The 27,335-nt window shown below is 41.3% G+C and overlaps 1 protein-coding gene across 1 annotated transcript in view; it reads right to left on the reverse strand.

Annotated features, from left to right (window-relative positions):
- Positions 1–24,048: 24,048 nt before the first annotated feature.
- The window catches only part of LOC145395528 (uncharacterized), an 86,188-nt gene continuing 82,901 nt past the window's right edge, over positions 24,049–27,335 (reverse strand). The window contains exons 4-5 of the mRNA XM_080269136.1: positions 26,467–26,570; positions 24,049–24,093 (exon numbers count right to left, since the gene is read on the reverse strand). Of these exons, the coding sequence (XP_080125262.1) occupies positions 24,049–24,093; positions 26,467–26,570 (149 nt within the window). The remainder of the gene's footprint in view (positions 24,094–26,466; positions 26,571–27,335) is intronic.

The raw sequence follows: 27,335 nt of genomic DNA on the forward strand, positions 1-27,335 counted from the left end.
AAGGTCTAACTCTCCAGAGAATGCTAAGGTCTAACTCTCCAGAGAATGCTAAGGTCTAACTCTCCTTCCGTTTGAACAGTCTACCCAAAAATGATATAAAATTGTGTGGAGAGAGGAAGAGGAAATATGGATGACCTCTTCTTTTGTGAAGTGGGTAAGGTAACAGGATAGTTTTTAGGTATATACACTTCTTCAATATCATAACCAAGTTTTTTTACATTTTATTTTTTCACTTCTGTATAAGTATAATTGGATTAGGTAATTTTCTTACTTGCGTGCTTCCTCGTTGCTTATATCTAGATCCTAAGTCACCCTTGGACGGAAGAAAAGAGTAAGGGTGATAATGATGATGATGATTTGCCAGAATTCGTGGTATATTTGTCGACTGAAATTGAGGGAAGAAGGGAGGTTCCATAATAATAATGATGATGATGATAATAATAAAATAATAATAATAATAATAATATTAATCATCATAATCATCATCATCATCATCATCATCATAATCATAATAATAATAATAATAATAATAATTATAATAATATGATAATGATGATGATGATGAGGAGGAGGAGATTAAGGATGAAGAATCCCCTGCACACACTACACAAATCTGTGCATTTCCTCATCTGCTACTCAGTGTTATTCCCAGCCAGAACTAAACAACCACGACCATCAGTCTCATGGCATTCCATATTTCAAAACTCATTTCCGCTGCGTTTATACAATTTTGTTCAAGTTAAGGGGAGAAATAGAATTAGGAAAGGCATAAGACTGTTTACAATCTCTTCACAACAAATGGTCTCTTCGGAATTAATAATAGCGCTTCGATGTTAACAGGAACTGACTAAAAATATTGGAACTTTCATTGAGGGATAAATGAACTAAATTAATGATAACACAGATAAAGTAAAATATAATGGTCTGTGGATTATTACCTTGAATTTGTGTGTGTGTGGCAGAAACATTCTTCTGTTGCTTTGTTTGGAGGGTCACTATATGTTTTATCAAATATAATCCTATTGCAATGCCTATGTGCGTATTATTTCCCTCATTGACTGAAACTCTTAAAAAAATTACTGTGAGTGCATGTGTATGTACATGCAGATAGATAGATAGATAGGAAGATAGATAGATGTGTGTGTGTGTGTGTGTGTGTGTGTGTGTGTGTGTGTGTGTGTGTGTCTGTGTGTGTGTGCATAATAAAACAAAATTTGCTAGGATATATATATAATAGTCAAGACACGTAACTCAGAAATGAACACGAAGATATAAATACAAGGCAGCCATGACTCGTACTGTAGTACTAATGTTGGTGATGATACTGTGGATAAGTCTTCAGTTTTGGGAAAAATTTTCCAATGCATTCATTAATGATATTGAGTCTAAGAATTATTTGTTGTTGCTGAATGCACTCTGTAATGTGAGATGCAGGTTAATCATATCCACCAATTACAGCGTCCATAAATACCTTCGAAAACAGTTTTAACCCGTCACGTCCCGAGGTTTTCCGCGCCTCCGACATCCCCCAGTCCCGAGCTATTTTGGATTTTTTTTTTTTTTTTTTGGCTAAAACATCCGCTTTGGTTGAGAAACAAAGGAAAATCACCAAGAAAGGGCTTACCGTGGTCCATAAGTGGTCGGAACAGGTGAGGTCCCCCGCACCAGGTATCGTATTCCATCATTGACGTGTGAGGCGCTCACGTTTTCTATGGTAGGAAATATTGGGAGAAACAACAAACAACACCTCTATATTTATTGAATTTGAACTAATAAACAATAAGAGTAACAATATAATGGATTTCAGACACATATATATGAAAAATTAGCATTGTACCATTGCACAAGCATAGCGAGTTAGGTCCGAGTGGTAACATGCTATATGTTAAGTTTCTTGTATCAGTCAACATATCATTTTTGCTACTTGTATACATCTGTTTCATTGACATTTTACCTATTTTTACTGTTTGTAAATGTTTTCAGATGTTTTCATTCATTATGATGACATGCAGCATAAGTTTAGCGCACATCGGCTTACTAAGCACACTCGCTATGACTCGTATTTCAACATACCCAATTGTTTTATCACTTTCCTATTATTATTTCCTTTACATAGAACCTTTCCTCCACCACTGTAAATGTTTTCAATTATTTACATTCATTACGAGGGCATTTAGCGAAATGCTAGCGCATATTCAAGTAGCAAGCACAATCTCAAACACTCGTGTTTCATCTTCTACTTTATTTTTTCACTCCAATTATACTTTCCCACTTACATTACATACGTTTACACCCCTATACTGCACTATACATACTTACTGGCATTATTTATTCAAGTGAGCGTCAAAATATCGCATGAAAATACCCTCGGAATGAATGTTTCGACCAACATAATACTCAAACACTTACATACAAATTCTTCACATATATTACACACTTTCCCACTTGTTGACTTCTATTTTCATAATTACGGGCCTTATTCATTCAACTGAGCGTCAGGATATCGCATCTCTATACACACGCTAGGAATATTTTGACTTAGAATATATTTCAGCACTTACAATAATTTAAACTTATATTATACCTGTTTGCATTTCCAATAATAATATTTACATATTTACGGGCCTTATTTATTGCACTGAGCGACAGAATATCGCATTATAAAACCCTCGCTATGTATGTTTCCACTTACAGCATATTTATAGACTTACATACAATTTTTGCACTTATGTTATACCCGTATGCACTTTATACTAATATTTTCAGATCAACATGACTTATAATTTCACTGAGCGTCTGTTTGTCGCATTTACTTCATAGTTTCAGCGTCCTGTCGCATTCACACCATATTAGAATTGCATCAAGGTGTGATATTCGCTGAAACATGGGTGAATACAGAGACCCATGTCACACTCCACGCACTCATAGCGGGTGTCCTTCCTCTGTGTGGTGAGTCTCACCCAGGAATTGCTACACACGTGACACCCGCGTTGGGGCCTAGGTCTGTTTGGCTGGGGAGGGATAGGAGTGGGGAAATGGCGGCCAGATATTCTCAGGGGAGTTTGTGCAATAGGGGCAGTGCGGGTGCGATGTTGGGGCCTTTTAACAGCATACCGTGCAAACATCTCTCTTGTGAGCTCCCTCACAAACCCTTCAAAGGTTTCCTGAACTCCTGTTGTCATGGCGTGAAGGTGGTGGCAATTCAGAGCAGTGATGTCTAGCAAGTGAAAGAACAGTTTCTTATACCACTTCATCATGGTCCTGGCACACTCTACCGTCGATATCATGGAGTCTGACTGGTCCACCAGGCGCATGTTTATGTTATAGTCCATGACACAATCAGGTTTCCAAATGTGACGCCTGTTCTCGCTCCGGTAATCAACGGAATCAATACGGTGTATCAAGGGGCGGTGAACCGTTGACAAGAAGCTTACTTCTCTATTATGGTTCCACACAGTTGAAAGGATGTTGTTGGCTTTGAAGAAGACAACCTCATTCCTGTCAAGTTTCCACCCTACCTTGGCCATGTGACGCCGGTTCACCTTCACAGTTCCACAGACTCCCGTTTCATGTATGTGAAGATAACGAGCGAGAAGAGGGCTAGTGTACCAGTTGTCCAGGTAGAGGACGTGACCACGATGAAGGTAGTCTTCTATCATTGTCTTTACCACTGCTCCCGACAGTCCAATACTCCGATCTTCTATTATGTCTGTCTGTGCACCGGTGTACAAGACTATGTCTTGCACGTATCCAGTCCTACAGTCGCACATAACAAAGATCTTGAACCCAAAACGGTGCCTTTTGCTGGGTATATACTGCCTAAATGAAATATTACCTCTCCACAACACGAGACTCTCATCTATGACGAGGTCTCTATAGGGATAAAATGACGAACGAAAGGTTTGCCTCCGGTGATCAAAGACCAACCTAATTCGCCTCATCTTATCTGTGTCATTCACATTTGCAGGATCATGAGCATCATAGAAATGGAGGCGACTTAGAATTTGTTGAAACCGATTACGGCTCATGACTTGCCCAAATATTGGTGTAAACATAACAGGGTCCCTTGTCCAGTAAGCCGGAATTCTGTTTTTTCGTATAATACCCATCAAAAGGACCAGGGCAAAAAATAGGAACATTTCTGAAAGGGAGACAGGGTAATCATAGATGATAGAATGCCTACTCCTTGTTTCCAATCTTTCACTCTCAAGGCGCTGGGTGCTTGCAAACAGGTTGGTTTGGTAAACAATCTGCTCCACGAATGCCTCACTAAAAAACAGGTGGAAAAAATCCAAACTGGTGGAATTACGGTGAATTCCTGGAGCAATGCAGCCAGAGCGCCCCTGCTCAGTGAAGGGGTGAATGAGGGGAGAAAAATCACTCCCATCCTCCCAATTCCATCCCACAAATCCCTCGTCCCCATCATCCCCATCACCGCCTTCGTCTGGGTGGGGAGATGCTGGTGGGGGAGGTGGGGGAGAAGGAGTGCGGAGGGCTTCCCCACTGTCACTCCTCTTCTCTCTGCCATTTCCCTTTCCCTTACCCTTACGGCCTTGAGGAACATTAGGGGGCTGTGGGGGTGAAGTTGGGGAATATTGTGGAGCATAAGACGTGCTGGGGAGTGGTTCCTCCCCATATTCCCCCTCCATGACAACACCATGTGATTTTTCACGCACCCTAACTCGCCCACGTGTTTGGGGATATTGGGGAGCATAAGACGTGCTTGGGAGTGGTTCCTCCCCACCTACCCCCTCCATCACAACCCCACGTGATACAGAACGTACCCGCACTCGCTCACGTGATACACCTCGCCGCCTCACACTACCTAGGTAGAGCAATGACTCACTCACGCCACTCTCACTTTCCATACTCCTCCCTGCACTTTCCCTTTCACTCCCCACTCCCTCCACGGCACTTCCTACCTCCCCAAACAAAATACTATAGTAGGACTCGCGCACGTTTGCGGCTGTGGTGTGACCCGCACCTGTGTACAATGGTGCCACGTTTCCCCAACTTGCGATGTGAAACGGAAGCTATTTATGTACAAGGCATCACAAATTCGATAAATTCAGATGAATAAAACTTACACTTGTGTATTTTGATGGATGAATCAACAGTAATCTTATTATGCATAAAATATTTATACAGTAACACAGAAACATGGCATACATATTGTACAGTGTTGCTAAAAGAAATTGTAGTCACTTTTAATGTTTTTTAGCGTAGTTTTAGGGTGGGTAATAATATCACAGTTATGGATATAAGATAATGAGCCTGAAAAAAGAAGAAATATGCCAATATCCAAAGTAAAAGAAATAATTCATGTAATTCTTGTAAGTGGCAACACTTACTCAGTCTGGCTTAAGGTAAAGTACGTACCTCCGTAGACCCAACCATAGCTTGTACAGGTGTTGCTAGGGAAAAATGCTCACATTTACCGGCTTTTACCATAATTTTAAGGACGAGGAATAATCAAATTTATAATCGTAAGCTAATATGTAGGACAAAATAGTAGGCATATGCCAATACCGAAGTAAAAAAAAAAAAAAAAAAACATTATTCACTCGCAAGCGGCAACACCCACACCCAGTCGGTGAGAGAGAGAGAGAGAGGCAGGAGAGGGGCATGCATTGAATGCATTGTCGGCATCACTAAATATAACAAAACCAAATTAACAAATGAAAGCACAATTGTAAATAACTTATAAAAGAATCAAAAGTACTCAGGGTGGCTCACATTTCCCACCAGGAGAGAGAGAGAGAGAGAGAGAGAGAGAGATAACGGTATAGAAAACGTGGCAACACTGTACACAGTTCCGGGCCACACCACAGCCGCAAACGTGGGCGAGTCCTACTTTATAGGCCCATACCTGCTCGTCCGACGTGGTGTGCGCTCGGGGCCACGATGAGTAATTACCTCACGTCCATACCACGTGGCAGCACGTCCCACGACTCCGTCCTCGTCCTCGTCCTCGTCATCAAATTTGGGTTCCACATCACGTTGGGGCTGGGCATAGGATGTTGCACGTGATTATTTACTTACAAAGCTATTCACATATAACAACCGCTCGTCCTCGAGTCTAATATATGTATAACTGATCTACAAAACTTCACTACAAGAAGTTACTAAGTTTCTACAAGAAACCAAGCCCAAAATGACTTAACAACGTAACTGAAACTCTCCTAACTTAACCAAAACTAACCAAGCCTAATAACCTAACCTAACTCTCCCTGTAATTATGCCCTCTAAAAAACGCCAGCGACCCTTCCCCTCTTCTCTCTCTCTCTCTCTCTCTCTCTCTCTCTCTCTCTCTCTCTCTCTCTCTCTCTCTCTCCACATAGACAGACAGAAACATAGATAAACATGTATATATAGAAATAGATAGACACAGATAAATAGATAGATAGACAGATATGGTATTAAAACTTCCAGACAACATTATTAACTTAGACCAGACCTCTGGCAATAATGGGGTTAATGAAGTCTATAATCATTCCTATCGTTCTAAAACTCTGCAGGAAATCGTCTGACGGCAGCAATAATATAATATAAAGGAGAGGTGGCTGAAATAATGCCAGGTCTATCCAGATGTAAGGCATCTGAGTCCTAGAACTGTCGCCACCTTATCATTTTTTTTCTTGAATGTAATCTTCTTTGTATGTTCGTGCGAATAATAATATGTCATTAGTTAGAACGATAGGAACATTTTTAGACCCATCCGTGTAATGGCGTCTTTTCTATTATACTCTCAAGCGGTGTTGCTCAAGTTAGGAGGGAATTTTTACTTTACAGAGGTTAAATACAGTTTTCATTGACTTCACCACTACCGGGGAGCTCCACTAAATTGAGTGGCGCTGACGAGGATCGTACAGGTGGTGGTGCTGTGCCCCTGGATGTAGCAGCTGCGGCGTCCATCCGGGAGCTTAGCCTTCTAATACTTACCTGGACCTCGCCGTGGGAGGGATCCTAGTTCAACCCTGGTGGGGCGCTGTCTGCTGAAAGGAGTGCCAGATCCCTCCACGGTTTAGGTACTGTATTCTGCCCGTAGAACTGACCTACATATGCAGTAGCTTACCTGTGGTCGATGAATCTGCTCGGCCAATTATCCCGCGGTAAAGCAACAACAACAACTAAACTGAGTTGAACAGTGTGCCACCATCAAGAATATAATGTAAAAAGACGTTACTGTACTGAAAGTGTTAAGGGAGTGGCAGGGGAGTTGGTACCGACCCTACCCTGATGCTGGGGGGCCGGATACCATCAGTGCCATGAACTCTACTTATTCTACTACTACTGTTGCTACTGCTGCTGCTGCTGCTGCTACTACTACTACTACTATTATTACTACTACTACTACTACTACTACTACTACTACTACTATTACTACTACTACTACTACTACTTCAACTACTACTACTACTACCACTACCGCTACTACTACTACTACTACTACTACTACCACTATCACCACTACTACCACTACTGCTACTACTACTACAACTACTACTACTACTACCACTATTACCACTACTACCACTACTGCTACTACTACTACAACTACTACTACTACTACTACTGTTGCCATTACTACTACTACTACTACTACAATTGTGCAGAGAGCACCTAAGACTGCAGCAATATACACGGAGAAAGGCCAAATGCAGAGTACAGGACCCAGTTTATTTCAACGTTTCGTCCAGCAGAGCTTCTTCAGTAATAACATAGTGGACAACACTCCACTCTTTAAATAGCCTTCCAGCCTGGCTGGTGACCTAAACACAAGTAAACAATCTTACAGCACAGGGCTAACCTGACTGACTGCTCGTTAAGAGGTATGCCAATGGCTTCGCTGACACAAAGAATCCATGATTGTGGTTGATAGTACATACATTTTCAATGAAGGCGGACTCATAATATTTACGTTTCATGATACTATCTACATATTTAATCATTTTAGAACTTTTTCAGTTGGCATTATGGCCTGTCAAACCAATGTTTTCTATCTATCTATATCTATATACCTAGGCTGCTTCCCCCAAGGAAAGGGAGGTAGCCGAGACAGGACGACACACTCCCAATTTAGGCATCCACTCAGACACATTCATTCGCATCTTAGCCCTAAAGGGGAGAAGGAGCAGATCCTCACCGCACCACACAGCACGAGGTCAACTACGCAGTGCAATCAGTAACATCCGTAGCAGGGTCCGACAGCAGAGCTGGTTTACCCCTGCCACATCATAATAGTCCCATCCCCTTACCCGCACCTGACCTGAGCAGCTGATCAGACAAATGCAGGAGAATATCCCCTCATGGCTGCGTCATCATTTATTCATTCACAATTTCTCTCCATTCATTTCTATCATTCACAGCCACTCTTCCTTGCTCAACAGACATCCATCTCGCATCCAACGCTCTCTTCACAGTGTCCATCCATCCTATTCGTGGTCTTCCTCTCAGCCTTACACCTCTTACATCAGATCTAGTTATCTTTTTCACCAGTCGCTCATTATCCATTCCCTCCATATGCCCAAACCATCACAACACCCTCTGCCCAGCTTGATCAGCCATCTCCCGGACAGCTCCAGTTCTCCTTCGCACTTCATCATTTCTCACTCGATCCATACGCATCACTCCACACATACTCCTCAGACACCTCATCTCCATTACGTTCAAACTTTTCCTCTCTGCTACACCCATATTCCATGTTTCAGACCCATATAACGCAGTCAGTACCACAACACCCTCTTACAGCCTTCTCTTTACATCCATTATAAGCGAACGACATCTAAACACTTTTTTCATTCCTCCCAGCACCTTTCCTACTTCATTCATTCTAAACTTCACTTCTGCATCTATTCTTCCATCCACAGCAACATGTGGCCCTAAATACTTAAAACACTGTACCTCCTCAAGCAACTCACCATTCAAACCTATATTCATCCTCCTACCATCTACCTACCTTGTACACTTCATCACTTTACTCTTATTCTCGTTTACTTTCAATTTCTTCCTTTCACACACCCTTCCAAACTCCTCTACCAAATGATTCAATCTATCCTCTGAATCAGCCACTAGTGCAATATCATCTGCAAACAGCAGCTGCTTCAGATTCCACTCTCTGCCATCAACATTCACCAGACTCAGACTTCCACCTAGCACTCTTGCATTCACCAATGTTTTACAATCTCATTATTCATAATGAATGTCATATTTGTGTTCCATTACTCGTTTCTCTAAACCCCGAAATGTTTCTCCAACATATTCTTTATTACATCCTAAACAAGGTAGACTGTAAACTCATGCATGGAGTACATCCTGTCCACTCTTTTTCAGTAAATTGCCCACTGTTACAGAACCTGTTCTCACAACACTTATACCAAACCTATTTAGCAGTGGGGACTGGATGATGGATGGATGGATCATTCTTAAAAGTATTTTTCTTAAAAAAATTAAACTTCAACCTGTTTTCATTTAGTAATAAAAATTCATCCAGGGAAAGCAACCTATTGTCATTCTCATACTATACTATAAATTATATACTATTATCAACTCCACAGGTACTTACCTAATCTAAAAGCCAGCTCAAATCTAACCCACGAAGAGCTATCACAAGTACAATGTCTACGTGCCTAAGCCAAACTACCTCTCTAGGATCTATGTCATTAAAATCAGTATTTTCTATGTGTTCTAATGATAAATTAGATATAACCGGGCTGAGGGGGGACCCTATTGCCACCCCTGCTCTTTGTCTATACTATTTATCATTAAATGTGAAACAACAGTTAGAAGCACAGAGGTCAACTAAACTAATAATAACGTTCACTGGCAGAGGTAGATCATCCTTTTCAGATAGAACATTACTCATTACATTTATGGTCTTATCACCTGGTGCAGTCATGAGCACAAATAAGGGGACAATGTCGTCTGCCACTAGAGGGCAGGTAAATCACGCACGTTCACCCCCAAACTCCCCCTCCTTACCCCCACAAAACCAACGATTTGTTGGGCGTCTCTCACGTCATGCCGCATGTCATATTAGTATACTCATAATTTATTTTACTATGAGGTGGGTTATTACGCGTATACATCCACCTTCAGTTCAGTGAGCAGTAATTATATTGAGGTTTAAGCAGATTTCACAAGAATGACTCCACCGTATTTATTCCAAATATTTATTCACATATTCTAAACGATGTTCATGTACTAAAGTCTAAGTGAAAGTGACAAGTTACATGACTACGAGCTCTAAAAATCCCTCTCCTGTCTTGTCATTTGGGAAGCCACATAACCACTAGAGTGGAGTGAAAATAGGGTCAAAAATCAAATCACGGATTTATTGGCTGTAATACCTACCGAAAGTTGCCAGTGCTATTACCCATAAATGATATAAAGTTTATTGAAACAGGAAAAATTTTTCTGCCCTTTACCATTTGTTTTTTACCAAACTAGCACAAATGACAGAAATCCTTGGCACTCATTGTATTATACAGTATAATATACAATTATACATTAAAATATGCAATGTACAAATGTACATGACCCAATATGTGCAGCTTAAGCCAGCAAGCACAAAACTTTTTAATCTAAGAAGTTATTGTGTGGTGCGATATTCACTCAAGTGTTAAATGTTGGCAGGATAGTTGGAGCATGTATTCTTGCACGAATAAAGCCATCCTTTGCTTCTTGTCCAATAACAGCTATTGATGCCTCTGTGACTGCCTTTACACACCTTTCCACTGCTTGTGGATGACATGGAAAACGTGGAATTTCAGTGGCAAGAGCTGTTTCATTACGAACCACACTTTCCAGGTCAGCATTGGAGAGTGATTTTGTGATTGGAGGTTCAGTCAGGACACACTTTTGCCAGTCAATCAAATCAATGTACTCCTCAGCATTGAGACTGAGAGATGGCACTTGAAAACATCTGATACCACGTTGACGTGTCTTGGAGGCTCGAGTTCACACGATTCGTCAAACGCCCAGCTCATTAATATGTTGTTGCTCGTCGGTTACCATGGTCAGCAAAATGTTCTCAGGGTGGCTAAAGTAGCCATTTCACTGAATCACTGGATCATCTACAGTTTTCAGATCTTGTGACAGGTAGCATGACCTCTGAACCTGCTGCATCCTGGCAGATTTTTCACCACTGACCATCTCCTCCCCCAATCCCGGCAGATTTTCGAAAAGTTTTTTTTTTTTTTTTTTTTTTTTACTAAAACCTCCACTTTTTATGAGAGACATTGGAAAATGCCCATGAAAGAGCTCAGCTGAGCTTAGAATTGCGTTATACAGGTGTCCCTCTGAATACCTGTACCGTATTCTGTGGGCTGTGCTACAGAGAAAACGTTTTCTATGGGAGCGGTAACTATTCCAAACCACTCATAAATGGTTAGATATTTATTTATTTGGTACGAACTTACAGTATATGTAGTACAAGAGTATATTGGTTTCCAGACAATAATATAGGCAATATAAACTTTGTTTAACTCACCAAACACATCAACAATGCCTCACCTTCCTTTATGATGTTACCGCCTCATCACTTCTGCTTGTTTTTTCCTCTGGCTTCTTTCTTCCTTTGTCCTCCACCTTGGGAAAAACCTTCGCCTTGAATTTCGGCATTGGAGAGACTGGCGCGACATATCTTTACTAGCCAGGTCACTGCTAACAGGTGAGTTGCCGAGAAAATGGCGTGCGGGGGGGGGGGGTTCAGACGGGACCAGGCAGTATCCCTGCCTGACAAGGGGTAGAGGAAGGTCTCCCACATATGTCTACCAAAAATCACCCACGAAACTTGAAAATGTGCAAAACGTATGGAAACATCATCACCCTTGCAAAATGTGGGAACGTATCCATACGTTGTCGGGACGCCTTGGGTTAGTCTGCATCCACAGGTGCTTAGAGCCATCCATGCATGAAGGTTTGGACTTGATCGTGAACCAGACTGGAGCACAAACCTTCAGAATGAATTCAGCAATTGTCTTGAGATTACTGCAACACTTTTCTGTCGCAACATACAAATGCAGAACTCGATTGACCAGTGTGACCCAGTGGGATGTAGTAAGTTTTCATGGCTGGCAGTGTGACAAAGAAACAGAGCAAAAATATCCAGTAAATACCGCTGATCCGAATTAAGATAATCAACATTGACATCCAGAAATTCGCATGTTATTGGCTCAAAAGAAACAGTAGACATTTACTCACAGTTTGCCAATAAAGAACTGACTGACCCTGAAAAACTTTTTGGTCTTGTCGTGCAACGATCCACATGTTCGAACAAATGACGAAGAGGAAGTTCATTTGCATGGAAAAGGCAAAAAAACAAAACAATGCAGAGGACTTCTGACGTTTTTCAAGGAGTGTTATAACACCGCCCTACTTCCCTGTATTCACTGCAGTGCCATCACATCCAATTGCCACCAGCTTCTGAACGTCTATGCTATTTCCTTCAAGAATATGGATGATGGCCAGCTTGATGCTTGCAGAACTGCCACTTTCTGCTTTAATGTGTCCGAGATAGTTGAAGCCAGGCTCCTTTACCAGTCATATATGTTCCTCTACAGTCACTCTCCAGTGAGCTGTGCCATCAACTGTCTCGAGTCAGTGTTATATCCTTTCTGCCATCAATATATAGGTCCTGTATTTCAGCAGTAAGACTTGCCTTTTCAGCACGGATGGTTTCACGATACTTCCGCAGTTCTCTTATAACTTTGCTTTCGTCTATGACGTTACTGCAGTCCGCAGATGTTACTATGCCATGATCTTCCAAGACTGCGGATGCAATCTCTGCCACTGCTCTATTTGGAGCCACATGTTGCTGTGAAGCCCTGGCAGTATTCTCTAGCCAACGTCTCTGCTGTGATGCTGCTTGAGAAGTACATGCAGTAGTAAAGGGGTGTAATGCTTGCGAAGAACATGCAACAGCAGCAGATAATATTTTAGTGTCACTATCTGTGCTTTCACCAGGTTCATCTTCTGCAGAACTGCTAAAGCTGCTTTCATTTTTCTTTGATGTCGACTAACTGACACTATCTTCAAGATCATACTGGGCTAGCCTGTCTCATTCCTTCGACTTTCTTCTCAGACCTCCTGTACCCTCTTTGTAGCTATTCTGTCAAGTTGCTCTATCATCATCTTGCATGTGGTTCGTTGATCTTGAGGAAAAGACAGTTCAGAAATTGGAACCATGCAAGACTTTGCACACGAACATGAGAATGGTTAGCACATTTGCATGCTGCAGTGTCGAAAATTTTCCTGGCTTGCTCCTTGAATTCAGTGACACTCTGTTCATACTGTTTATTTCTATTTGACATTGGGTATCTCACAAGTTTGGGATATTTATCGTGGTGATTTTGTATCAGCTGTATAATGCTGGTTGATGTCACAGTAGGTAATGATGTTCAGGTCCAATTTCTTTAATTTTGACACCAGGACATCAGGCACCTTTGCAACAGTTTGTTTCTTTTATTGAATTACTCTTTAACCCGCCCCGTCCCGTCGACGTATGAGTACGTTGCAATGATTTGCATTTGCCAGTCCCGGCGATGTACTGGTATGTCATGCAATTGCAAGGTCCCTAATTTGCACAATTTTCAATTTTCGTGCGTGATTTTTTGTATGTATACATGGGACACCTTCCTCTACAGTATTCCTCTACAAGATGCCAAGCAGGGACAATGCCTTACACCGCATAACCTCCCCCTCCCCCCCTCACGCCATTATCTCGGTAATTCACCTGTTACCAGTGACCTGGCCAGTAAAGATATTCAGGGCCAGAGTGATTCCCCAATCGATTACAATGTGGAGGACAATGTTTACATAGCATTAGAAGAAGAAAGTCAGAAATAATGATCAGGTAATGTGGCAAAAAAAGGTCAGGTATGGTGATTAGTTAGTGAGTGAAACAATGCTTATAATGCCTTTATTACTGCTTGAAAACCAATATACTCTCATACTACATATAAACTCATACCAAGTAAATAAATAAATACCGTTTATAAGTGGATAAAATAGTTACCCTCCCACAGAACTCGTTTTCTTTGGTGCCAGCATGTTAGAAAACCCAGTCAGGTAAGGAGGAACTTCTACCTGGATTAAGTATTTTAAACCTCAGGTGAGCGATTTCTCTATGAATTTTCGATGTTTCTCACCAAAAGCGAAGGTTTTAGCCAAAAAAAAAAAAATCGAAAATACTTCGGGATTGGGGGATGTCGGAGGTGCGGAAAACCTCGGGACGTGACGGGTTAATTTCAGTCTGACCCACTGAAAGTCTATAAGCATGTCTTCTATGGCTGGTAACCTGTGCAAGTTCATTCAATGAGGATTACCGAAAATTTGGCATGCTGGAGGTTTTCCCGGATGATGCTCAGCCATCTTGTCACCGTGCTCCAACACTCAAACTGCATAAGAAATGCAACAGAACAAGTAGGCTTGACAAACTAGAAGAATTATATGCATTATATAATATGTACTCTTAAGTACTCATAAAACACTTGAAAAGCATGTATCTGAAACCTTATTTGCCTTGCCCTCTAACGTACATCCTGGCATATAAAATTAGCAATTTTGGTAGAATTAGCAATTTTGGTAGAGGGCAGAAAATGTTGGCGTAGAATGCCAAATTTTACAAGCAAGAAATGTGGGATAAATGACAACTATTAGGGGGTATTACATGTTGTGATTCAATTTTTCACGAATGGCACCCATGAAGTTCATATAACAATGTCACTCAACACATGTACCCATTCACCTACCCTTCCTGAACCCACCCACCTACCAATCAACCAACCCAACTACCCATGCAGAGCACCCCAGCCACACAGGCTTCTCAGCCAGCCTGGCGACCCACTGTGCCCACACACCCTGGCAACCTACACATTCCGAAGCCCCATCTTCCCCACCAACTACAGTCACCCACTCTCCCCACCCTCGAATGCAACCCACCCTGTTCACCCAACAATGCCATCCATTGCATCAACCCACTCAACCCTCCCACTGCACCCACCCATCTCTCCCTGAGTACTCACCCACCCTGACCACCCTCCCTACCAAGGAAACCAACCCATCCTCTCCAACTACTCTTCTCACCGACCCACCCTCATATTCACGTACTTAACCTGCTTCGTCCCATTGACGTGTGGATATGCCATCACGTTTTGTCATGATTACACCTGTTGACATATCCATACGTTTTGCAATTGCAAGGTCCGTCATTTGCACATTTTTCAAAATTCGTGCATGATTTTTGGTACGTATATGCGGGACACCTTCCTCTATCTGCCGCCAGGTGGGAACAATGCCTTACCCCAAGTGACCTCCTCGCTCCTCATGCCATTGTCTCAGCAACTCACCGGCTACCAGTGACCTGGCCAGTAAAGATATGTCACGCCACAGTATGAAGTTCAAGGCGAGAGTGATTCCCTAATCGATGACAATGTGGAGGACAAAGTTTATGAGTCGCCAGAGGAAGAAATGAGCAGAAGTGGTGAGGAGGTAACATCGCCAAGGAAGGTGCGGTATGTTGATGTGTTTGGTGCATAAAACAACGTTTATATCACCTATATTATTGTGTGAATGTCAATATACTCTTATACTACATAAAAATTCGTACCAAATAAATATCTACATATTCTGAGTGGTTTGGAATAGTTACCCATAGAAAACGTCTTCTCTGGAGCATGTCTCCAGAGAAGACGGTACCAGGTGAGGGGAAGGTAACCTGTACAGGGCACTTCTAAGCTCAGGTGAGCACTTTCTCTCTGAATTTTCGATGTTCTTCATAAAATGCAAAGGTTATAGCAAAAGAAAAAATTTTTTTTTGAAAAACTGCCAGGATTGGGGGGGTCTTCGGTGAAAAATCTGCTGGGACATGGTGGGTTAACCACCCTTCTCACCCAAACCCATTCACCCTGGAATTCCATCCACCCATTCGAATCCCACTCATCCACTAAACTCATCCCATTCAAACCTAAATTACCAACCCGTCTCTGACCGCCCACCGATCTAACCATTCACCCAGCCAATGCAATCAGTAACCAACCTATTTACCCCTACAACCAGTCCCAAGTCACTCCACACATCCCACTCAACCAATCAGCTGCACCCAACCAACCATCCTGTCCATCCACCCTGGCGATGCACCGAACCGCAAATCCCTCCAATCAATCCTCATCCAAACCAACCACCCACCTATCTGATTCCAACAACCCCTCCCCTCCCCCCACACACAGAAAGCCCGACAGCCAGACAGACAGAAAGACAGACATACATTAAACTACACGGTTTTGCAGGTAGACACAAGGACACACACAGCCACGCAAACACACAGGCACACACACATGCAGATTTATGCACACCCACAGATATAAGCACACACAGATATAAGGACACACACACACACACACACACACACACACACACACACACACACACACACACACACACACACATCCACACACACACACACGGACAGACATCTGCACACATTGAGCACAGTAATATTTTGTTCGCGCTTTCGTTTCTGTATGCGATATCACGAGCATATGAATTATACGTGGGGAGTTGTGTTAGTAACTTAGTGTGTGGAAAGGGAAAACAGCTTGTGTGGGCAGTGCTACAGGTTATAATCAAGTGTGCGCTTGACGGATACCATACTGGACATTATTTTGGAGGAATTAACCTCATATATCTGATGAATATCTACTGTCATGCCATCTCTTATTCATTGCTGGGATAGTTTTGCATTCCAATGATTTGACAGGAAGGTTATACAAACTTACCTAAATTTATGTTAATTTACGGCTAAACTTATGAAAGGTGTCCACACTAACAACACTGAGAATCCTACATCATAAAGGGCGATCGGTGTGTGACATGTAAGAGTGCTGGGCCCAAAGCAAAATATTACATACTCTATGCTGAAAGTTGGAAATACATAAATAAAATTCACTTTTAAAACATTGATTATGTATGGCATACATGAGAGGACATAAATTAGCATAATTACCAATGACTGATTGTATACAACACTGTTGCTTCCCTATGGAAGGCAGGAATAGAAACATGATAGTATTTAAAGCATGTGAAGACATTCAGTAGCAACATGTTCTTTGGGAAGAGTTCAGATAAAGAGATGATGCAGGCAAGACCAAGGAGTGTGGTGAGAAAGGAGGGAAGGAGTAGTCGGCAGGCCAAGACCCTCAAAAAAATCTTTTGATGGTATTTCTTGTTCAAAGCCGTCAACCATGCTAGAAAGTATCAATATGGTATAAAATTTTAGAAACACGCGGTTGCCAAAATGGCACTTGATCTTTAAGGTCAAATTTCAAGATCAAATAGTCAAATAAGGTCAAATTTTGTGTTTTCCCTCATTTGTCACGTACTTCTAAATACTGTAAGGTTTGGCAAGAAACACTGCAAAAATCATGAGATACAAGGGTTTTAAGTTGCAAAATAATAGGTAATTGTGAAGGAATTTAGAATTTAAAATGCTCGTTACTCCATTATAGATCGGATTACACACAAATTAAAGATCCGTTCCTTAACGTCACTTCTTCCTGATAATAAATCAGTTTCTTCATCAAGAAGGCACAAATATCATTTTCCCTGTGTCCCATTACCATTAACAATTAATGTTGGTGCTGAAATTCTTAAGATTTATCCAGACCATGTCCACTGCCTGTGATATTAAGGCATCTCTCTACATCGCAACCGTAAGCAGGTAAACATTGTTGCCCCATCCGATGACAAACTCAAGCTTGTGTGCGGCACTTGGTTTTGCATCCACAAGTAACCAACTCTTAACAGCTGCTTAGAACAGATGGCTTCCATAGCCACACTACTTCTAACCGTTTGTCCAGTACCTGCCAACCTCCTGTCTCCTGAGGGCTTGGGATAATGACGTCAGGTTTGTTTGCCTGGAGCCACACTTTGGCCTGGTGGTTGGCACGTGAGAGATGTAACACTCGTTGGTGGCAACATTTCAATCGCCTTTTTTCCTTTCTGGAACAGGTCATGTTTGGCCCTATCAACACCTGAAGTAGAGCGCAGAGCATTGTACAACATACATATGAATTCTTCAACTTTGCCTAGCGGACCATCCCTACCAACACTGCAACAGCTCTGGATGTTGCAAATGCATACTCCAACACGATTTTTTCCCATGCCCAGCAAAGGGCGAGACAGTATCGCAGCCATTTATGGCATGGAAGCCAAGCACATTCTCCACTACTACTCGAGGGAGATTCTAGTTGATGACGTGCACTGGAAAACATTCCTGTTCCTTGAAGGTGCCACTCATCATCCACACTTGGCACGGTTTGTCCCTGGTAAAGTGAATGAGCAAGAGGAGGACGTATGTATCACGTCACTTCACGATTATGCTTTCAAATCCAGCATTAATGGCTGCAAGGGCATGGAGGACGATCCTTGTGTCCGCCTCCTCGTGGTTTGCCTGTAGTGTTAAGATGATTCCCCGTGTTGTCGAATATCCGTCTGCTTTGCTGCCACCAACAACTATCTCCTTGTCTCTGTCATCGTGCTTGGCAAGTCTGCCACTCAGAAACATGGCAAGGTTTTCCTTGTTTTCATCTAAAGCGATTAAGTTCTTGCATGCATGGGAAAGTGGAAGATCCTCCCAGTCGATCTCCTTTCGGGATATCCCCAGCTCTTTTGGTCCTAGTAGCTGACTTTGATAGATAAAGGCCTGTACTGGTCAGACACAGTGTCAGTCCTGGAAACCATGCCACTTTGGTGGCTTCTCCAGGGACTGAATCAATGCATGGCAATTGATTATGATGCATGTTTTTCCTAATGTATCCGATGTTACAAAAAGAGTTGAGTTGTGGTCTTGACAACATATTAGGGCCAAGATTGGCCTGGAGCCCTCACGTCAGTATCAGTAAAGATAGGGTATCTCAGCTTCCTGAAAAACCAATTCATTAATGAGAATTTGAAATTTATATCAAAGATTTCTTCACATTTGCGTATTATTATGGAATTTAAAATCCTTGTATCTCATTATTTCCTCAGTATTACATACCAGACCTAACATTATTTGAAAGTACAACATAAAAGAGGGAAACACAATATTTGACCTCCAAATTTGACCTTAAAGGTCAAATGCCATTTTGGTAACCGGGTGATTCTAAATGCCTGGACCATAGTGATACTTTCTATCACGATTGCTAACTTTGAGAAAAAAAAAAAAATGCCTTCAAAAGGTTTTTTTAGGCATATTTCCTGGGGTTGGCCTGCCGACTACAGAAGGGACAGGAGTTAGGGACGGTGAAGTGGAAGGATGAGAGGTGTAAGTGTCGGATATTGCTCTAGTTGCAGATTTCACAGTTACTGACTCTAGCCTCTTCGACTTACACCCTTTATTGGAGCTGTGTTTTGGGAGTATTTCCATTTAATTCCATAATATGTTATCCAATAGACGATAGTACTGATAAACGAATAGTTTGGTAAAATAAGAAATATAATAACTATACTAGTTTCATTGGTGCTTGCCGTTCATACTGTTCAATAATGACACAGTCAACCGTCAAATAGTAATTCGTAAAATTTGGGCCCAATATGCCTCGGGGAAAATCATGCACAGAGGATGACAGGTGGGTGACTTGTGAACTACTCTCTCTCTCTCTCTCTCTCTCTCTCTTCCTGCGTGCATGCATGTCTCTCTCAGACTGCCTGTTTCTTTCATGGCCTTGTGTGTGTGTGTGTGTGTGTGTGTGTGTGTGTAACCATCCTGGTTCATGCTGGTGTTGTTGGTACTGGGACATATAGCACTGGATACGTGGGTTGGTGATGAGTGGTTGGGTATGGTGATAACAGGTTCACCAGTGAATAGGCCTACCGAGAATATACCGAAGGTCCTCGGTGGGAATCAGTAAGTCAACCCTTGTAGAGCAGTAGGTCCATCATGGCAACATTTAAATCCTATCAGTGGAGCAACATAACTCCATGCTGAATGGCCAGGGCCCCTCGAAGGGTTAGTGCTTCCACAGGGGAATAGGCATATTCCCCTTGAGGATTATACTCTTGTTTATATAGATGATGCGGGAATAGGTATGTCATCCCCCTCCATAATAGTTAAATAGGTCCATGGGGAAACAAGTATCTCATTTAAGGGGGAGTAGACCCAGGAAGAAAAGGTTAGTTCCCCCCGTATGGGGAAACAGGGCAATAAAGGCTACAGAAGATGGCTACTTATAATTGTATGTCCATTAGGAATGGGTAACTCCCCTAATATGGGAAAAATAAAATCCTTGTGTGTTTTACAAACCTCTTCTGAATTCGATATAATTGCCTAAAGACTCTACTGTAACCAAAGTCAGAGAGCGAGCGAGCGAGAGAGAGAGAGAGAGAGAGAGAGAGAGAGAGAGACAGACAGACAGACAGACAGACATGCACGCAAGCAGTGTGTGTGTGTGTGTGTGTGTGTGTGTGTGTGTGTGTGTGTGTGTGTGTGTGTGTGTGTGTGTGTGTGTGTGTGTGTGTGAGAGAGAGAGAGAGAGAGAGAGAGAGAGAGAGAGAGAGAGAGAGAGAGAGAGAGAGTGAAATGCACTGGAAATTACACGAAACATTAGGGAAACAAAGACACCTGAACCGGACATATTCCAGTTTTTATGACATTCAGTATTTTTACATTCTAATTTTGATACAACTAATTATTTTGAAAATTGGCAAAAGAGGCACAATTTGAAGACAAGAAATCATCATCATCATCATCATCATCATATTCAGCAGCAGCAGCAGCAGCATTATCACCATCATCATCACCATTATCATCCTAATCATCATCTTCATCTTCTCCGTTATCATCATCATCATCATCATCATCACTTTGTTTCTTCTATCACACATCAGGTAGGGATGATCCAGGAGGAAGAAAAGGGAAAAGAAAAGAACGATGAAAGCTCACACAAGATCATCACCATCATCGTCACCATCCTTCCTGTGTTATCTCTGTCATAAATGAGGTACGTATGATCCACGAGGAAAGTAAATAAAAAGAAAAATACGAAGAACGCCTATCAACTACACGGGGGTCATAGAGGCAAATAATTCACTTAATGGAAGTCCTAATCTTCCTCTCAAAATCGACGCAACAATTGAAGTCACATCCAAGTCCCTAAAAACACTGACAGAATGAACATTGCCAAGGGGACACAAACACTATGCAAGAATCTGACCAGCCAAAGAACCAAACTCAGGTTGGTCCAGTTTCAGTCTAGACGTGCTAACCAATACACACCCGGCTGCCCTAAACTAGAGACAGAAAGGCAGGGTAATCCATATATAACGCTCCATTTCCACTCCGTCGGGTGATTTCTCGTGTGTTGTGGGGACGGCTTAGTGTTATCTTTACCTACCCTGCATCATTTATTCATTTCCTAATCCCACTGCAACAACCACGCCCTCACCAGCCGACTGAGCCGTCCTCGCAACACAAGATATTGCGCACTCGAGATTTTGGTGAAGCGCTATTTATGGGCCACCCTGTACACAGAAAGTGGACAACAGAGAGAGAGAGAGAGAGAGAGAGAGTGAGAGAGAGAGAGAGAGGGGGGGGCCACTGGTAGTTTTCAGAAGGTATAATTTCTGGAAGAGTTAGGTTAGGTGATTTTAGGTTAATTGATTAGTTTTGATTAAGTTAGGTAAGTTTAAGTTAAGTTGTTAGGCCATTTGGGGTTTGGTTAAACTAAGAGAGTTAGCTGAGGTTTGGTTAAGTTGGGTTACATTCGGTTAGGTTTGGTTAGGCTCTTTTAGGCTTGGTTAGGTTAATTTTAGGCAGGTCAGGATAGGTTAGGTTAGGTTAGGCTCTTTTAGGCTTGGTTAGGTTAATTTTAGGAAGGTCAGATAGGTTAGGTCAGGTCAGGTCATTTTGGTTAGATGAAGCAACGTGCCCGGTCCACCCTCTATCGTGTCTTATGCGTACTGATACAAAGGGATCACTGAGCACTGGCGAGTCCTGAGAACATGACATCTATATCAAATAAATCTTACACTCAGCATTGTATACCTGTAGCCATTTGACCATAACATTCCCAAGGACATTCACGGCCCTATCGTTAACACATGAGGCAGGGGTTGTCTTTTTCGGTTTATTCTTGCCATTTCCCGAAGATTTTACTCAGTTGAGGATGACCTTTTTGAATAAGAAAACCTAAATATAGCTATAATGAAGTGCTTCAGTATGAAAAACAAATATAAGAAAAGTCTCGTAGCAGTAAGAATAGAACCAGAATAAGTCACTTGGTTCTGAGGGGTTAAAACTGTATGCAAAGATTCAGATAAATTCCCAATCATATTTATGGAACACTGTAGCTGCTGGATGCAGTTAACCTGCGTTGCACATTACGAAATGCATTCAGCAACAACACTGAATGGTTAGACACTGTATCATTAATGCATGGATCAGAAATTTTTGTTCAGAACTGAAGACTTGTCCGCAGCGTCATCGTCAATTTTGGTAACACAGTACGAGTCATGGTTTTCTTGTATTTGAGTCCTCATGTTTATTTTGAAATACGTCTCTTCATTATTCTATACATAACTCAGGAAGTTTTATCTTATCGCACACACACACACACACACACACACACACACACACACACACACACACACACACACAGGCGTGCATGTGTGCACTCACGATAATTTTTTTAAGAGCCTTAGTCAATGAGGAAAATAATACGCACATGAGCATTGCAGTAAGATTATATTTGATACAGTAAAACACATAGGGACCCTTCAAGCAAAGCAGCAGAAGAATGCAGCAGCCACACACACAAATTCAAGGTGATAATCGACGGACCATTATGTTTTACCTTATCTCTGTCCTTGGCCAGAAATTTGTCATGGTTTAAGTTCATTTAGCCTTCAATTTAAGCTCGAATATTTTTAACTGGTTCCTTTTAACAACTAAACGATTTTGTTAAATTTAGATAACTATTCGTAGTGAAGGGATTGTAAACAGCCTTCTTATCCGCTTTCCAGTCTTATTTCTTCCCTCAAATTTGATAAAATTGTATAAAAGTAAAGAAAATAAGGTTAGAAATATGGAACGTCATTAGACTGAGGGACGTGACAGGTTAGTTCTGGCTGGGAAGTAACACAGAGGAGCAGATGAAGAATTAACAGATTTGTGTAGTGTGTGCAGGGGATTCTTCAGCCTTATCCTCATCCTCATCATCATCTTCATCCTCATCATCATCATCATTATCTTATTATTATTATTATTATTATTATTATTCAACCTCCATTCTGTCCTCCATTTCAGTCGAGAAATATAGAACAAATTCTGGCAAATCATTATTATCATTATCAACCTCTTTCTGTCCGTCGAAAGGAAAGGGTGTTTAAGGATCTAATAATAAGCGAAGAGGATGCACGCAAGTAGGAAAATTACCTAATCGAAATACAGTATACTTAAAGAGAGACAAAAAAGAATAACAAATTGGTTATACTGTAATATTAAGGAATTGTATATACCTGACAACTATCCTATTACCTAACCCACTTCACAAAAGCAAGGTCATCTATATTTCCTCTTGCTCTCTCCACACGATTGTATATCGTTTTAGAAGAGACTGTTCAAAAGGAAGGAGAATTACATCTTAGTTTTCTCTAATTCCTTCCCTATGACACGTCCTTCCAACAGCAGATAAAGTCGTCTGGAGGTGTCAAGAATAAAATATGACCTAGTGGTAGTGAAGGGGAAGGGGTGGATGTGCAGGGGACTATGCTGAATCCAGTCTAAGGTCTTCCAAGGAAAGACGATTTTCACCACACTGTGTCCGGACTTACTGTGTGTGTGTGTGTGTGTGTGTGTGTGTGTGTGTGTGTGTGTGTGTGTGTGTGTGTGTGTGTGTGTATCCTTGCCACCTTCAAACAATCTCCTCAACTCAAGAATAAACCATCATTTATGTCAGGGTTAAACATATACTCCATTAACCCCGTTACAACCTAAGTCAACCTCAGCTGAATAAAATCATCTGAAGGCAACGAGAATACGCAGCAAAATACATCATCGGACTGAAGGTGCTACTCCAGTCCATTGATGCAGGCCGTGAAACGATCCATCTGTTCCTGGAAAAATAATGATACAAAATTTAAAATACAAATGATGTGGTTAGTAACGAAGCTTACACTGTGGCTGTTTCTCTTCTCCCTCTAACTAGAAAAGCCAAGCTGTGTATTGCCTGACCCTTTGGGGCTCTTGGCCTTGAAGGGAACAAGAGTGGCGTAAGACCATCCTGTGGATATTATTTTATAAATTTGGCTTCGTATTCACAAAGAATCTTAAGGTATTTTATTAAAAGAAAAAAAAATCGTAAAATCTTTCTGCATATGGTTCAGATCCCTAGAACACGTCTCTTAGCATCCAGTTAGACACAGGGAAAGATTGTTGGAGCCACTCAGTGGGCTCCAGTCTGGACCAGTTCTCTGCTGGTTACAATGAGTGATTCAGAGACTAATGCATTAACCCTAGATAGGTAACGTGGGGTATCAGAAATCCTAGTCTCCGAAATTTAATTTTTAAAAATATGAGAATAAGGTCTACGGATCTGTCCGTCTCATTACCTTCCTGCCTAGTGATGCTCTTCTTGGGGATGATGGGGTCATAGCTGTACCTGGCTCTGATTTTGCTCTATAGAGCCACTGGAGTATCTCATACCCCAGGTTACCTATAATGTAACCTCAGTTGAGCCGTCTTGTGATTTTTTTACTTTAATTTGCTGTCTTTCTCCTTTTGTATACAGAAGGTCCCAACATTGTTCTACTGCAGGCCACCCAAGGAATCATGATATTACTTTTCAGTTTTGCAAGATTTAATTTTTAAATTTGTATACATAAAATTTAATCATTTTTGTATAAACCTTTAAAAATACATATTTTTTCAATTAAACTTTATTTTTTCTGACCCTGTTTAAAGATAATGGGTTGAATTATTTGTGTATTGAAGCATTTTGAAATATCTCAAACGGATGGATTTTTGTTTTCAGTTTTTTTTCCTCGGGGTACGTCATACCCCACATTACCTAATATAGTAACAAAAAAATGGTTACCTATCCAGGGTTAACAGGCTGGACTCCACCACTAGCCGGGTTTGGCAATTATCAGTAATACAGTGCATCTGTAGAAAGGAGGGGGGGAGGATTTTACTAAATTTCTTTGGCTAATTTTGAGAAAGAATGCTGCATCAAAGTGGCCGCAATTGTCACCCATTATGAGCAACGATGAATATATTGTGAAATTGATAAACATGTTTTCAGCTTTGGTACAATACTCAACCATTAAAGAAGTAAAAAAATGAAAACAGTATAAAATAAAAGCCTTGGTGATGTGTGAAACCCACGTCTGACACCTTGCTGTTCGAAAAATCCATTTTGAGGTTACTAAGGCCGTCTACAGTAGACCTGGCAAGAAAAGTATATAATATACGTTATTAGACTGAAGTAATTAGGCTAGTAAGTCTGGATGGATATATTAAGTATCTGATTCTTAAGACATCACCATTAACATCCTCGGCACTATAACTCAGTAACTTTTTTCTCCCTTATTATAGACGATATTTTGCCGATTACGAGGATTTCCAAACTAAAAGGGATTAGATAATAGCCTTATTTAACTCCATCACCACTAAAGTTCCCTCACATTAATTTGGCCCAGATTTCTGTTCATTTGCTGCTTATTTCACACAGATCAGTGACAGAAAAAGACAATGCTATGGTTAGGCATCCTATCCATAGCACGTCTTCATGGCTAGCATCATTATTCTGGTGATAATCGCTTGTTATAAGCCAATACTCAAGCTGAAGAGGTGGTAGTTTTAGGTCAATCTAATGTAAAAAGAGTACAGAGGCAAAATGTGGTCACCGGACAGCCTAAGAAAGAAAAATTTTGTCTTTTTATACTGAAGGGGTTAAAATACACTACTATGAATTTGATGGCATTTTCTCTAGTACAATGACATTTTTTTTTTTTTTTTTGGTTTGCCTAAAAACATCATTATTCAGTTTAGGAAAGAGATTTTAATAATGGGGTTAAAGAATATATTACTGTACTGCACAAAGGTATGTACGCTGGTAGAGCTAATTTAAATTACGCTGTCTAGTTTGATGGAGACAGAACTGTATCCTAAAATCAAAAAATAAAAAAGAAGGTACTTGGATGAAAAATGAAATAGTCATTGGGTAAAAAAATAGTCATGGGGTAAGAAATATTCATTGAGTAAACATATAGTAATGGGGTTGTGGGGGGAAAATGAAACAGAAATGGGATACCAAAATATAATAGTCAGGGGTAAAAATATAAAGTAGTCAAGAGTAACACACATAAAATAGTCATTAGGTAAAAATGTCATGGGGTAAAATTTAAAAAATGTAATAATTCTGTGAGATATAGTGGTGAATATAAAGCGGCAATCTAGCAAAGACAGACAGAACCAAGAGATCTTACCCGGTTCAGTTTGTAGGCAAAACATCTGTACACAGGAAACATGTTCATGAAGGTGAAGCCCATATCAGTAATCTTGTCTAAAGTGAAGCACCGTTCCTGGTATTCTGGTTAAGGAATATTACAGAACATTATCTGGCTGGGCTTTGAAGAGACCTGAAAGGGTGTGGAGGATTGTGGAGGGAGATTGTGGTGGTAGTTGTGGTGGATGGTGGTGGTGGTAGTGGTTGTTGATGGTGCTGGTGGTACTGGTGGTTGTGATACTTAATGGTCGTTGTGAAAGTTAGTGATGGTGATGAAAGGTGGTGGAGGTAGCAGTGGATTTGTTCAGGGTGGTGGAAGTTAGTTGTGGTGGAAATTAGTGGTGGTGGTGATGGATGCTGGTAGTGGAAGTTAGTTGTGGTAGTAGTTAGTGGTGGTGGAAGTTAGTGGTGGATGAAATTAATGATGGTGGAAGTCTGTACTGGTTGAAGGTAGTGATAGTCGAAGTTCGTAGTAGTGGAAGATAGTGGCAGTGCGAGTTTGTAGTACTGGAAATTAGTCATGGTGGAAGTAAGTGGTGGTGGAGAGTAGTGTTGGTGGAAATTAGAGGTTGAGGAAGTTAGAAGTGGTGAAAGTTAGAGGTGATTGAAGTTAATTGTGGTGGAAGTTAGTGGTGGCTGAAGTTAACTGTGGTGGAAGTTAGTGGTGGTGGAAGTTAATGGTGGTGGAAATTAATGGTGGTGGAAGTTAATGGTGGTGGAAGTTAATGGTGGTGGAAATTAATGGTGGTGGAAGTTAATGGTGGTGGAAGTTAATGGAAGTTAATGGTGGTGGATGTTAATGGTGGTGGAAGTTAGTGGTGGTGGAAGTTAATGGTGGTGGAAGTTAAT

The sequence above is a fragment of the Coenobita brevimanus genome, chromosome 31, assembly GCF_032717465.1.
Source record: "Coenobita brevimanus isolate Jiangsu-jjx chromosome 31, ASM3271746v2, whole genome shotgun sequence".
NCBI classification, from domain to species: domain Eukaryota; kingdom Metazoa; phylum Arthropoda; class Malacostraca; order Decapoda; family Coenobitidae; genus Coenobita; species Coenobita brevimanus.